Source organism: Pungitius pungitius, chromosome 21, assembly GCF_949316345.1.
Source record: "Pungitius pungitius chromosome 21, fPunPun2.1, whole genome shotgun sequence".
Lineage (NCBI taxonomy): Eukaryota > Metazoa > Chordata > Actinopteri > Perciformes > Gasterosteidae > Pungitius > Pungitius pungitius.
The window spans coordinates 3,451,650-3,464,319 of record NC_084920.1 but is presented as its reverse complement, the minus strand read 5'-3'; the positions used below and the strand labels follow the sequence as shown (position 1 = coordinate 3,464,319).

The 12,670-nt window shown below is 49.3% G+C and overlaps 1 protein-coding gene across 1 annotated transcript in view; it reads left to right on the top strand.

The window, feature by feature from the left end:
* The window catches only part of lrp2b (low density lipoprotein receptor-related protein 2b), a 29,099-nt gene that overhangs the window by 13,134 nt on the left and 3,295 nt on the right, over nucleotides 1-12,670 (top strand). The window contains 31 exon segments of the mRNA XM_062560229.1: nucleotides 65-537; nucleotides 1,043-1,490; nucleotides 1,586-1,751; nucleotides 1,852-2,010; nucleotides 2,101-2,390; nucleotides 2,543-2,746; nucleotides 2,886-3,128; nucleotides 3,651-3,776; nucleotides 3,913-4,032; nucleotides 4,201-4,332; nucleotides 4,511-4,712; nucleotides 4,789-5,084; nucleotides 5,186-5,702; nucleotides 5,842-5,997; nucleotides 6,221-6,391; nucleotides 6,471-6,694; nucleotides 6,780-6,957; nucleotides 7,238-7,434; nucleotides 7,558-7,803; nucleotides 7,890-8,018; nucleotides 8,420-8,539; nucleotides 8,764-8,880; nucleotides 8,976-9,092; nucleotides 9,362-9,499; nucleotides 9,709-9,831; nucleotides 10,808-10,936; nucleotides 11,318-11,449; nucleotides 11,609-11,734; nucleotides 11,845-11,988; nucleotides 12,083-12,248; nucleotides 12,421-12,549. Coding sequence (XP_062416213.1) covers nucleotides 65-537; nucleotides 1,043-1,490; nucleotides 1,586-1,751; nucleotides 1,852-2,010; nucleotides 2,101-2,390; nucleotides 2,543-2,746; nucleotides 2,886-3,128; nucleotides 3,651-3,776; nucleotides 3,913-4,032; nucleotides 4,201-4,332; nucleotides 4,511-4,712; nucleotides 4,789-5,084; nucleotides 5,186-5,702; nucleotides 5,842-5,997; nucleotides 6,221-6,391; nucleotides 6,471-6,694; nucleotides 6,780-6,957; nucleotides 7,238-7,434; nucleotides 7,558-7,803; nucleotides 7,890-8,018; nucleotides 8,420-8,539; nucleotides 8,764-8,880; nucleotides 8,976-9,092; nucleotides 9,362-9,499; nucleotides 9,709-9,831; nucleotides 10,808-10,936; nucleotides 11,318-11,449; nucleotides 11,609-11,734; nucleotides 11,845-11,988; nucleotides 12,083-12,248; nucleotides 12,421-12,549 — 6,118 coding nt within the window.

The window sequence follows — 12,670 nt, the reverse complement described above, 5'->3', positions numbered from 1 at the left end:
ACCTTATGGTGCTGTAGCTATAGTTGTGTGTCTCTTATCCTCATCCTTCCATTAACTTTCTTAGGTAATTTATACTTCACCAATGCCTTTGAGAGCGAGACCTTCCTCGAGGTGCTTTCAATCAACACCACTTACCGAATGATTCTCCTCAAGTCTTCCCAAGACCGGCCCCGGGACCTGGCCGTAAGCCCCAAGCTACGCTACCTCTTCTGGACCGACGGGGGCCAAACACCCAAAATCGAGCGGGCCCTGCTCGATGGCACCAACCGCACAGTGTTGGCATCCGAAAGCCTAGCGTCACCGCGGGGCCTTACCATCGATTATACCAACAATTTCCTCTACTGGGTCGACGATGTTCTTGATATGATCTCCAGAATGGCTACAGATGGCACACAGAGGCAGATTATCCGCTATGGGAGCCGGTATCCATCGCCAGTGGGGATGGCTATTTTTGGAAACTACATGCTGTGGGTGGACACGAAGCTCGGGAGGCTCTTACAGGCCAGTAAGGACCCAGCTAACGCTGACCAGCCAGAGGTGAGAGCAAAAGCCGCTTGATTTAATATAGTCTCAGCCTTCACGATAATGCTTTTTTGGTTCTTACATTGAAGAAACTTTACAATTTGTTTAATTTACACAATTTATTGGAGAGATATGTTCGAGGGTACGCTGGGAACTGAAGGGTTGGTGGTTCAAACCCTGGTTGCATGTTAGATGTTGAAGTGTCCTTGAGCAAGACACCTAACCCTTAACTGAATTTCTCCTCGGGTGCCCCTAAGGCAGCCCACTGCTCCCACTGCATGGGAAGGGTAAAATGCAGATTTCCTGTATAAATAATACTTGGCAATAAAAATAACTGCTTCTTCTTCCTCTTCTTAAGGAGAGAAACAACGTCATCCTCATTGATTGGAAATTACATTTAAAAATAAATCGATAATACAAAATAAAACGTAACGGTGGTAGATTTTAGTTGTGAAAAATAAGTAATTAGAGTGAATGTCCATGGCACTAAATAATAGAATTTCTTTCCAAATGGTGTCAGGTAATTCGAGACAATCTCGAGGGGCTGATGGATGTCTCGGTCTTTGACGCCGATGTCCAGCCCACGTCTGCCAACCAGGTGAACAATAACCCGTGCCAAGAGGATAACGGGCGTTGCCAGCAGCTCTGCTTCGCCTTGCCGGGCCAGGAGCAACCAAGGTGCGGCTGTGCACACGGGTCGCTCCTCAGCAACGGAGTAACGTGTGGTTACGGACAAGACGAGTTTTTGGTTTTCACCACGGACTACACGCTGAATAGCCTGAGGTTGGATCCCTCGGACCACAGCGCCCCCTATCCGGTGGTGAACTTGGGCTACAACTTGGTGGCTTTGGATTATGACTTCAAGGGGAAGAGAATCTTCTTCACGCAGTATTTGGGAATTGGACGGAGCAGAATTGGCTACGTCACCACGACATCCATCACCGCGCCGCCCGTCCTGCTGGCTACAAGTGAGTCAGGCATTAATCGCTTGCCGTATTTTTTGCCACTTTGTTTTGTTCAATCCACTGTGCATTCAATAACCTCCTTGTACCTCCTTGCTCAGATTTGGATGACCCAGAGGGATTGGCGTACGATTGGGTCAACAAGCGTCTCTACTTCACCGACTACCAGAGCCGCAATGTCCAGTCCATTGGGGCGGACGGGACGAACCGCTCAATCGTCGCCCACGCAGATCGCCCCAGAGGCATCGTCGTTGACCCCTGCTACGGGTAAAAGCAACAGCAACAGCCACCAACCAGTCACTACAGATTGGATGATTTCACGATGGAGCTCCCCTCCTCCCTGCTTACCCGCGTTCTCTCTTTCCAGTTACCTGTACTGGACTGACTGGGGCTTTCCGGCACAAATAGAGAGGGCCACCCTGGGTGGAAAATTCCGGACGCCGATCATTAACAGCAGCCTGACGACACCCAATGGCTTGACTCTGGATTACGAAGAAAGGATGCTGTACTGGGCCGACGCCTCATTGTGCGTGCAGCTCCTGGTGTAAACTGTGTTGCAGCAGACTCCCGTACTGCTGACGTGTTTCAACGACCTCTCCCTCTCCCCTTCCCCCAGAGATAAGATCGAAAGGGCTACTCTGACTGGCGCCAACCGACAAGTGATCCTGCTGGGGGTCCAGCACCCGTTCGCCATGACCGTCTTCCAACAGGACATCTTCTGGACGGACTGGACGGAGAGAGCCGTCTTTAGGGCGGGGAAGGCCGACGGCTCTGGCTTCGCCGTGCTGGCCCAGGACCTGCAGTACCGACCAAACGACATCCACGTCTATGCCGCGTCGAAGCAGGAGAGCTGCTCCAGCTCCTGTCAGCAGTTCAACGGAGGCTGCAGCAACGTCTGTGTTTCCGGTAGGAATTCTTCCTGCTGGAAGTATGTCAATGTCGACATATAATCGTCTTGAAAATAGTCCTGAGTTGTAAATACAGCTTTTTGTTGGCTGAAAAAAAAATTGATCTTCTTAATTCTTAATTTCCCTCACCTCACACATTCTCTCCTGCAGGTCCATTGGGCCCAGAGTGCCAGTGTCCTCATGAGGGGAAGTGGTACCTGGCCAACAATGGCAAAGACTGTATTAAAGACACAGGGAAACGCTGTCAGCCGGAGCAGTTCAGCTGCCTCAACGGGAACTGCATCTCAGCGCGCTGGAAGTGTGACGGCCACAACGACTGCCAGGATAACTCGGATGAGCTGGAGAGAGTTTGCGGTGAGACACGCGGGTTAAATCTGACTTCACACAGTGCACGGTCGCCACTTTGAGTGGACGGATGGAAGCGAGTAAGCAAGCGTACATCAACGCTCGTTCTTAATGAGAGAGTAAAGAGAAAGTCTTATTCCGTTCTCAGCCTTCCACACCTGCTCAGCCACGGACTTCACCTGCGACAATGGCCGCTGCGTGCAGCTCAGCTACGCCTGCGACTACGCAGACGACTGCGGAGACAACAGCGACGAGCGAGGCTGCCCCTTCCCCACGTGTAACCCCGCCACCGAGTTCACCTGCGCCAACGGACGCTGCATCAGCGCAGCCTTCGTCTGTGACGGCCACAACGACTGCCGAGACAACGCCACCTCGGACGAAGTCAACTGCCGTGAGTGACGCTAGAAACGATCAGGGGATTTATTTTATGAGCCGATGGAGGGATTGAGATGGGAAAAAAGATTTTGGAAATTGTGGTTGGAACGTTTCTAAGTTTTGTGAGCAGTTGAGCTTCCCTGCTTCACCACAAAAAGAGCAAAAAGGCAATAACAGCCTTCCCTAAAACTTGTCTAAACGCATCAGAACACGCGGCCTGATGGGAAATCGCATGCGGTGAGAATCGCCGTTTTCCTGAAGAAGGACGGAGCATTAACGCCAACATCCTGATCACATTTTTACGTAACCAGCTAAACTTTATTTCACCTCTATGATGTATACTGTAAAATAAACTGCTGCTGAACTACAGCATGAAGGGAGATCCTCATTATTCACGGATAAACTGCCGTCCGCTCCACCACTGATCACAGTGGTAACCTCTACCTTCCAGGTGTAATTCTCTGATGCTGAATAAGGGAAATGTGTTTGGGATTCTCCGGCTGAAGTTCTGTTCTTCGCCCTCCGCTCTCCCCTCCAGCTGACAGGTCGTGTCCTGCAGACCAAATCAAGTGTGAAGGCAACAACATCTGCATCTACCCTGAAAGCCGGTGTGATGGCTACAACAACTGTGGAGACAACAGCGATGAGAATCCTCTCTTCTGCGGTAGGTTGAACACTTGACCGTTGGTCCTGCTGCGATATACGAGAGAGTGTAAGAAAGAGACCTACTTACAGAGTTTATGTTTTACCTGCCGAGTGGATTAGCTGAAACTGGACATGAGGAAGACTTTGTGTTGCAGAGGGGCGCACATGTTCTACGGATCAGTTCCGCTGCGACGAAGGGAAATGCATCCCCAACCTCTGGGTGTGTGACTCCATCCAAGACTGCAGTGATGCGACGGACGAACCTCTTTCCTGTGGTGAGTTCTCTGCATTTACATGGGATTCAAAGTTGATATCATCAATTTGACTTTTCACTTTGTAGGTAACCCTTTTTCTTATTTTTTTCGTCTGAACAGATGCTGTATTTTTATATGTGATGGTTATCAGTGAGCTGTTATCTGTTATTTGTCTTTGATCCTGTGCAGAGGATCAAATCAGAACATGCAGTCCCAGCCAGTTCACCTGTACAAATGGAAACTGCATCCCCCAGTCATTGGTGTGCGATGGGAATAATGACTGCTGGGACACAAGCGACGAGGCTCCTGAACTACAATGTGGTGAGTTAGTACTTAGAGAGTTGATGTGTGACAGGATAGAAACCTACATTAAATTTCAGCGAATGTATCTTTTCCTTAACTCCATCTGATCTGAGTTATGTAATTATCCACGTTATTGTTATCATATTGTTCGTCCATATCTGGTCGACCCTACTCATCCTTCCTCCGTTTCCTTCAGGCCAACGTACCTGCAGTTCCGACCAGTTCACCTGCCCCACCTGGTTTCCCGGTTACCCGCGCTGTGTGCCGCTAAGCTTTGTGTGTGACGGAGAGAAAGACTGCGCCAATGCGGCGGACGAGCTCCATAACTGCCCCAACCGCACCTGCCATATGAACGAATTTGCCTGTTCCAACGGGATTTGCATCCTCCTCCCCTACCAGTGAGTAGAAAAGAGTGTGCAAATTGAATTATCTCATTACTTAAAAAGAGTCTGACGGATTCGTCCTCCTCCCCAGCTGCGATCGTGTGAATGACTGCGGGGACGGCAGTGATGAGTTGGGCTGCACCTACGACACCTGCAGCAGCCACCAGTTCACCTGCGGCAACGGAGCGTGCGTCCCCGCCTCCTTCACCTGCGACGGGCAGAGCGACTGCATGGACGGCTCGGATGAAGCAGAGAGCTTGTGCGCCCCGCCGCGGCCCACCTGTGCTCCGCAGCAGTTCCTGTGCAAGTCGGGCGATTGCATCGAGATCAGCAAGGTGTGCAACGCGCAAAAAGACTGCCAGGACAACAGCGACGAGAAAGGCTGCGGTGAGAGAAACATCAACTAAGTACTTGGCATTGTATTATTATAACCACATTTTCACTAATTTATCCGTTATAATTTTCTCTTTTCTGCTTGTTCCGATTAGGAATCAATGAGTGCCTCAACCCATCAGTGCACAAGTGCGCCCAGCTCTGCACGGACACCCTCACCGGTTACTACTGTTCCTGCCAGCCCGGGTACCAGCTCATGCCGGACGGCAAAGCCTGCGAGGACCTCGACGAGTGTTCCAGCACACCCGCCGTCTGCAGCCAGATCTGCGAGAACGCGGTCGGCTCGTACCACTGCAAATGTGCCCCCGGGTACATCCGCGAACCGGACGGACGCACCTGTCGCCAGAACAGCGGCATCGCCCCGTACCTGTTGTACAGTAATCGCTACTACATCCGCAATTTGACCACCGACGGCTCCCTTTTGAGCATAGTCCTGCAGGGGCTGTCCAACGTGGTGGCGCTGGATTTTGACGACTACGAGAAGAGGCTTTACTGGCTGGATGCGGGGGCCGGAAGGATCGAGCGGATGCGTTTCGACGGGACGAACAGGGAGACTCTGGCGGACGACGATGTATTGGGAGCTGAAGGCCTGGCACTGGACTGGGTGGGCAGGTGTGTGGTTATATTTATTAAAATCTCCATTTAAATCTATTTTGTTTTGTAAAACACTGTAATTGTGTGCATGGCATCAGCCAGACTGAACAAAACATGGCTGCAGAGCTCTCATTGAACGCCTCTGTGTCTCCTGCAGGAAGCTGTACTGGGTGGACGGCTATTACGGTTCAGTCCATGTGATGGAGCTGGATGGACGCTACCAGAAGAGACTGCTGTCAGGAGAATTCACCGATGGAAACGCCACTCATCTTATCAGCCGGCCTCGTGCTGTGGCGGTTAACCCCAAATACGGGTGCTTAAACACACAAAAAAAACAGATGCGCTTTAACACCAAAACCTGATGTTTACAATTGAGCTTGTGCTGTTTACATTTGTCCGTGTAGAAATAAGAAAATACAAGGGAAAAAAATGCTTCATGAAATTCAATATTGAATATTTCTACTACTGATAATGACAGATATCCACTACAATTTACTCTTTAATAATTTTGTCTTTCCTCTCTTTTTTCCCCCCAGATGGCTTTACTGGACCGACTGGGGTGACGCTGCATATATCGGCAGAGTTGGCATGGACGGACGCAATGTCAGCGCCATTATAACGAGCAAGCTGGAGTGGCCCAGTGCTCTGACCATAGACTACACCACCAACCACATCTTCTTTGCTGATTCCCACCTCACCTTTCTGGAGTGAGTTCAGATATTTAGTCATGCGTCCATAGTAAAATGCCTCCAACGTGTATTAACCCTCCGCTGTGTTGACCTTCAGCTTTGCGGACATGAACGGTCAGAACCGACACCGGGCCATCGCTGGTGCACTTCCCCACGTCTTTGCCGTCTCCCTGTTCGAGGACTGGGTCTACTGGACGGACTGGAACACGCATACAGTAGAGAAGGCCCACAAGTACACTGGCGAGCGGCGCACAATCATGGGCAACAACACACATCGGCCATACGACGTTCGCGTGTACCACCCCTACAGGCAGCCTCGCAGTATGTACATTTAGATGTAGTAGCTTGTCTTCTGATCGTATTAAGTAAGAAAAGCTCCGAATTTGCCAACGTGTTCACTTCCCAGGTGAGAACCCCTGCTCCTCCCATCACCTGACCTGCAGTCACTTGTGTCTGATTGCCCCCGGTGGGGAACAAGCTACCTGCCAGTGCCCAGATAACTTCATCGCCCTGTCGGTGGGCTTCACGATCCAGTGTGTCGCCGACTGCTCCAGCACCCAGTTCCGCTGTGGGGACAACGAGAAGTCAGTCGCATATGAAATCACCTGCGTTCCCCTTTCACAGCCCTCACAACTCCATTCGTTTAGCCGCTCTGACTGTCCTTTCGTAGTGAACTTTATCCACGTTAATGAAAAATGATTGAAATGTAACGGTGATCATCTCCAGAGCTTTGAAAGTGAATCCAAAAGCAAACAAGTTACAATTTGGGAAAGGCCAAACTAGAAGGTCGATTTAAAAGAAAAGCGAGGAATAAAACATCTATACTCTGCAAGCTAACCTGTTGGTGCCCTGTCTGGTCCGTAGGTGTGTTCCTATATGGTGGAAGTGCGACGGCCAGTCGGACTGCGGCGATGGCTCGGATGAGCCTCAGACCTGCCCGCCCCGTTATTGCCCCATTGGCCAGTTCCAGTGTCGCGACGGCAGCTGTACAAACCCCGGCTTCATCTGCGACGGCCATCCGGACTGCCCCGACGCCACCGACGAGGACGCAGCTCTTTGTAGTACGAAAAGTGACAAACATGAACTGTAAATGCCTGTGGCGGGCCTCCACCGGGCCTTTGTGATGCACATAAGTCCGATGGTTCAGTTTTAAGCCTCTCCCCCCCCTCCCACCCCCCCGTTAGGTGACCACCGATGCCAAGAAAACCAGTTCCAGTGCAAAAACAAGAAGTGCATCCCCGTGTCCTGGCACTGCGACGGAGTGAGCGACTGTTCGGACGCAAGCGACGAGGACGCAGAGACTTGTTCCCACAGGACGTGCCGACCAGGAGAGTTCCAGTGCGCCACGGGGCGCTGCATTCCGTCGAGCTACGTGTGCGACGCCCAGGACGACTGCGGGGACGGATCCGACGAGCCGCATGAAACCTGCAGTGAGTGGCCTGCTACGAAGTGAAGTGGTGCGACGCTCTACTCTGACGCGCCGATCCGCTCACATTGCTTTCCTTCATCCGGGCAGTGGGGCCAGACTATAAGTGCGACGAGGAAACCGAGTTTTCCTGCAAGACGAACTACCGCTGCGTTCCGCTATGGGCCCGCTGCGACGGCGCCAACGACTGCATCGACAACACGGACGAGCAAGGCTGCGGTCAGTGATGCGGCAGATGTGCTACGCTATGCTAGTCGATGTCATGTTAGGTTATGGCCTTTTTATGAGGATAATGTAAAGCACTATTAAATACTGTAGATCGCTTAGGTTTAACAAAAGTTTCAGGCCGTTCTTTAGGGTAAAAACAGATGTTGATGCATTTGCAGGAGGCTGTAGGCTGTACTGCTGCACATTTCTGAATAACAGCATACATACCATTAACTATGTGATTGGCGATTTCTATTAAGGAACAACTTTTGTTGGATATCTGATAGGGACGCAGGCCAAAGCAAGCTAACAAAAAGAACAATGCACAGAGAGTTGTATGTTATCTTTTATTCTTTCATGGTTGACCTCATGTTGATCTTTTAATGTCCATGTCCGACTTTTCCCTTCACCAGAGGAGGTGACCTGCGATCCGCTGGGAGATTTCCGATGTGAAAACCACCGCTGCGTTCCCATCCGATGGCAGTGTGATGGCACCGACGACTGCGGAGACAGCTCAGATGAAAGAAATTGCCGTAAGTGCCATACTGAATATTTTTTACAGGTTCGATCCATCACAAACCAGCAGGAATTTTTATTATTTATTTTGTACTTATTCTGTCCTAACCTTCCCGTTTTACTCAGTTTTCTGAAATATATCTATAAACGGCTTAAATCCTCTTTAAAGAACTGCTTTGAATGCTCAGTTACTCTGCTTTCATTTTGTGCGTCCCTTTATTGCGTTGATTGTTGTCAACAGAGCCACGGCCTTGCTCTGAGAGTGAGTTCCGATGTGACGACGCGCAGTGCATCCCTGGAAACTGGGTGTGTGACCATGACAACGACTGTGGGGATAACTCGGACGAACGTGACTGCGGTGAGCCGGCGGTGCACGTCAACTCGTTTTCTTTTCGAAAAATATCCTCTGTCATTAAAAACGGCCGCCTCTTCACCGCCCCGGCTTTCTTCCAGAGTTGCAGACGTGTCGTCCGGGTCACTTCCAGTGTGACTCGGGTCACTGCGTCCCCGCTGCTCTGCAGTGTGACGGACGGCCAGATTGTCAGGACCTGACGGACGAGACCAGCTGTCGTAAGCAAACAACATTAAAAGTGATAACGTTGTTTTAATGGACCTGTATCTGGTTTTCGTTAGTTAGTTAGTGGGCGATAGTACGCCAATTGAACCAGAGAGTCACTTTGCTTTAGATCCAATGGACTATTTCAACTGACTGTTATTTGTTTTCACATCAAAACATATAATCTAGATATTATGGTCATAATGTGGACTTTCCAAATCCGCATGTCTTTCAATAGTAAAAATATACCGTCAATTAACGCCATTAACAATCCTCCCGACAGCCACCCGTTACCCAGGAGGCCGTTGGTGCCCTCAAAGCCAGTTTGAGTGTGCGAACCATCTGTGTGTGAGCCAGGGCTGGGTGTGCGACGGAGTCGATGACTGTGGGGACCGCTCTGATGAACAGCTCACTTTATGCTGTAGGAAAATAAGTATTTTATCTGTATTTGTGCATGTGTGATTCAAATAATTATTTGTTCCTTAAAACTCTACAACCGTCTCCCATGTTGATTCCACCTCATAATTATGACAAATAAGAAAAAAGTGAACGTGTCAAAGTGGACATTTTTCTTTTATTTGTTCTTTTGTTGAGGTTTTTTCTGAACTATTTGTGTGTGTGTTTGAACAGTGAATGTGACCTGTGAGATGCCGTCCAGGTTCCGCTGTGCAAACGGTTACTGTATCTTCTCCGGCCTGCTGTGCAACCAGAAGGACGAGTGTGGCGATGGCAGCGACGAGAAGGAAGAGCTCTGTAAGATCTCACACACTACTTACAAATATCTGTGCCGGGGCTATTTGGCAGAATGGAAGCATTTTGAAGAACTGCTTCAAAGCGAAGGGACCAAAGACCGTGTCAACTGAGGCTTCTAAATAGTTACAGCCGTTGTTGAGGATAATTTCTGACCGATTATCTCCGAATAAACAAAGACTGCAGATACTGAGGCGCAGCTAAATGAAGAAATTAAGCAACCTTAAAAGACAAAACAATTGAATTCAAGGACAATATGAACGTTTTTGTTTTTATTTTCTTTCCAGACGAGCTGAAGAACGAGCAACTCAGACATCATGGATTATTGCTATGACATAAATAGAAATATAGTAAAAAATAGGAACAAGCCGTTTTAGCGAGGAATAACGATGTTAATAACAGGAAAGCTGCAATAATCACAAATGTAAATGTACATATTTACAATATTGCTATTACCAGATTTTGAATTAATTCAGTTTCAGAAAATGCACCATTAATCATTTCCTGGCATCCCCAAGGATTAGTTGGGACATTACAAATGCTTGCGGAAATGTCCTCTTTAAGGCAACTGAAACAGGAAATCCCCAAATGACATCAGGGTGTCTGCAAAGCACAGAGAGCTCGTAATGTAGGAGGGATAAGGAAATGGTCTGTTTTATGGAACGTTACACAATGAGCTTAAACGTCAATCATAGCAAATTATTTTAAGAGGAGATTAAATAGTATGGTTTAGTCAGGAGCTGGATTTAGTTGTAGCTCATCTAATGACATTTGAATTGGATAAGAACTTGAGTGAATATCGTATATGACGTTATGGTGCATGACTACGTCGGAGTATGTGACTGTTTCGGAGCGTGCTTGTCCATCTGCATGCTTTGTTTTTCTGTTTTCCAGCAGTATTTATAGACATTTTGACCTTGTAAGAGAAAGCTCTGAGTGCACTTGTGTAGATGACTCATTCTAACTGTGTCCCCCTCAGGCCGCGAGCCCACGCTGCCGCCCTGCACGCTGGAGCAGTTTAAATGCACCAACGGACAGTGCGTCGCCCTGCCGTACGTGTGTGACCACAACGACAACTGTGGGGACCGCACCGACGAATTAGGCTGCAGTGAGTGTCACGAACAAAAAGACCACTTAGTGGAGGTGAAAGAAAGCGCGGTGATGGCTGTGTGAATTCAATTCACCCAAAAAAAGAAAGGAAAAAGGGCTCATAATTGTGTACATTTAGCATAATCATGATATTGGCGATGTGGCCTTCAAAGAAAGCCCAGTCCATTCTCAAATTAAAAAGCAAATATAAATGTTATCACCATTGTGTAATTCTGACTTGCATGCATTCATTTACTACTTCTCACAATGCTATTATTAAGACTCGTAACTGTGATATGAAAGATCTTTCCATGAATGTCATCATCTTCTCTCTCCTCCGGGAGATGTAGCTTCTTTTTAACAAAGTTTCTGAACTGAGTTTCCTGCTCATACTCTCAAGACTTTGGCAATGAACGCAACTGTGGAGAGAAGCTGTGCCAGCACGAGTGCACCGACCTGAACGGCACCGGCTTCATCTGCTCCTGCAGGCCGGGGTACAGAGTGGACCCGGACAGCACCTACACCTGCCTGGGTACACACACACACACACACACACACTATATGAATAGTTTCTTCAACTCCCTACCACACATGAGCACGTTTTTTAAAGCGCACAATAGCCGCACGATGAAGTGTCGTCAGACAGGTCAAATCGTGAGCTGTTTCTCACGGTCTCGTCTTCCTTCCACAGACGTCGATGAGTGTGAGGTGTGGGGCACCTGTCCTCAGCTCTGTAAGAACACAAAGGGCGGCTACGACTGCGAGTGTGCCCCCGGTTACCGAAAAGCGGGGGACGGCAGCAGGTGCGAGGCCGAGGGTAAGACATTTAGCGACCTCAATCCCTCAAAAGCCGTAGGTCACAAATGAATTCTCCCGGTTGCCTCTTTTAAATGATGTCTCGGGTACAAACGTCTGCGTGTCCCTCAGGAGCGACTCCCTTGATGCTGCTACCCGAGAACATTCGTATCCGGAGGTTCAACCTGCAGACGGAGACCTACCACGACTTCCTACTGGAAGAGGACCGCGTCGTGGCTCTGGACTACGACTGGGACCACAACCACACCGGATTCAGTAGGTGGCACGCAGACGGATGCTGGCTACCACACCAGTAGACACTTAACACATGGAGACGGCTGTATTGGGTGACGTCGTTGTGCTCCGTCAGGTATGGTGTACTTCACTGTGGCCGGTAAGGACTCTGTAGCGGGGGCCATTAAGAGGGCGTACATCCCCTCGGTGGACGATGGCAGCAACAACGTCGCCGCTGCTGTCGACCTCGGGATCAAATACATCAGCAGGCCAGACGGCGTCGCTGTGGACTGGGTGGGCAGGTGTGTGTCACCTTACTCTGACCCCTTGAACTTTATTACCCTGAACTCTGATTTTTCATTCAAGTGAATGTAATGCACACTAGAAAAACAGCCTTTACCTGTAAAAGTGTTGTTTCAACGCAAAGCATATTTTGTGATTTGTTTTGGGGTTGTTGTTTTTTTCGTCATGTAGGAACCTTTACTGGGCGGATTCCAGATTGAAGCGGCTGGAGGTGGCCATGCTGGACGGACGCTACAGGAAGCAGCTGGTTAAGACCGAGCTGGGCCAGCCGTCTGCCGTGGCCGTCAACCCGCGTCTGGGGTAAAGCACCTTTAGACGGGTCGCAGTAAATTAGAAAATAAGCGTATGCAAAATCATTCGTTTTGCCGCCGGAAACGTTAAGGGGTTTACCTTAAAATGTTTGTGGAAAGTTAAATTACAG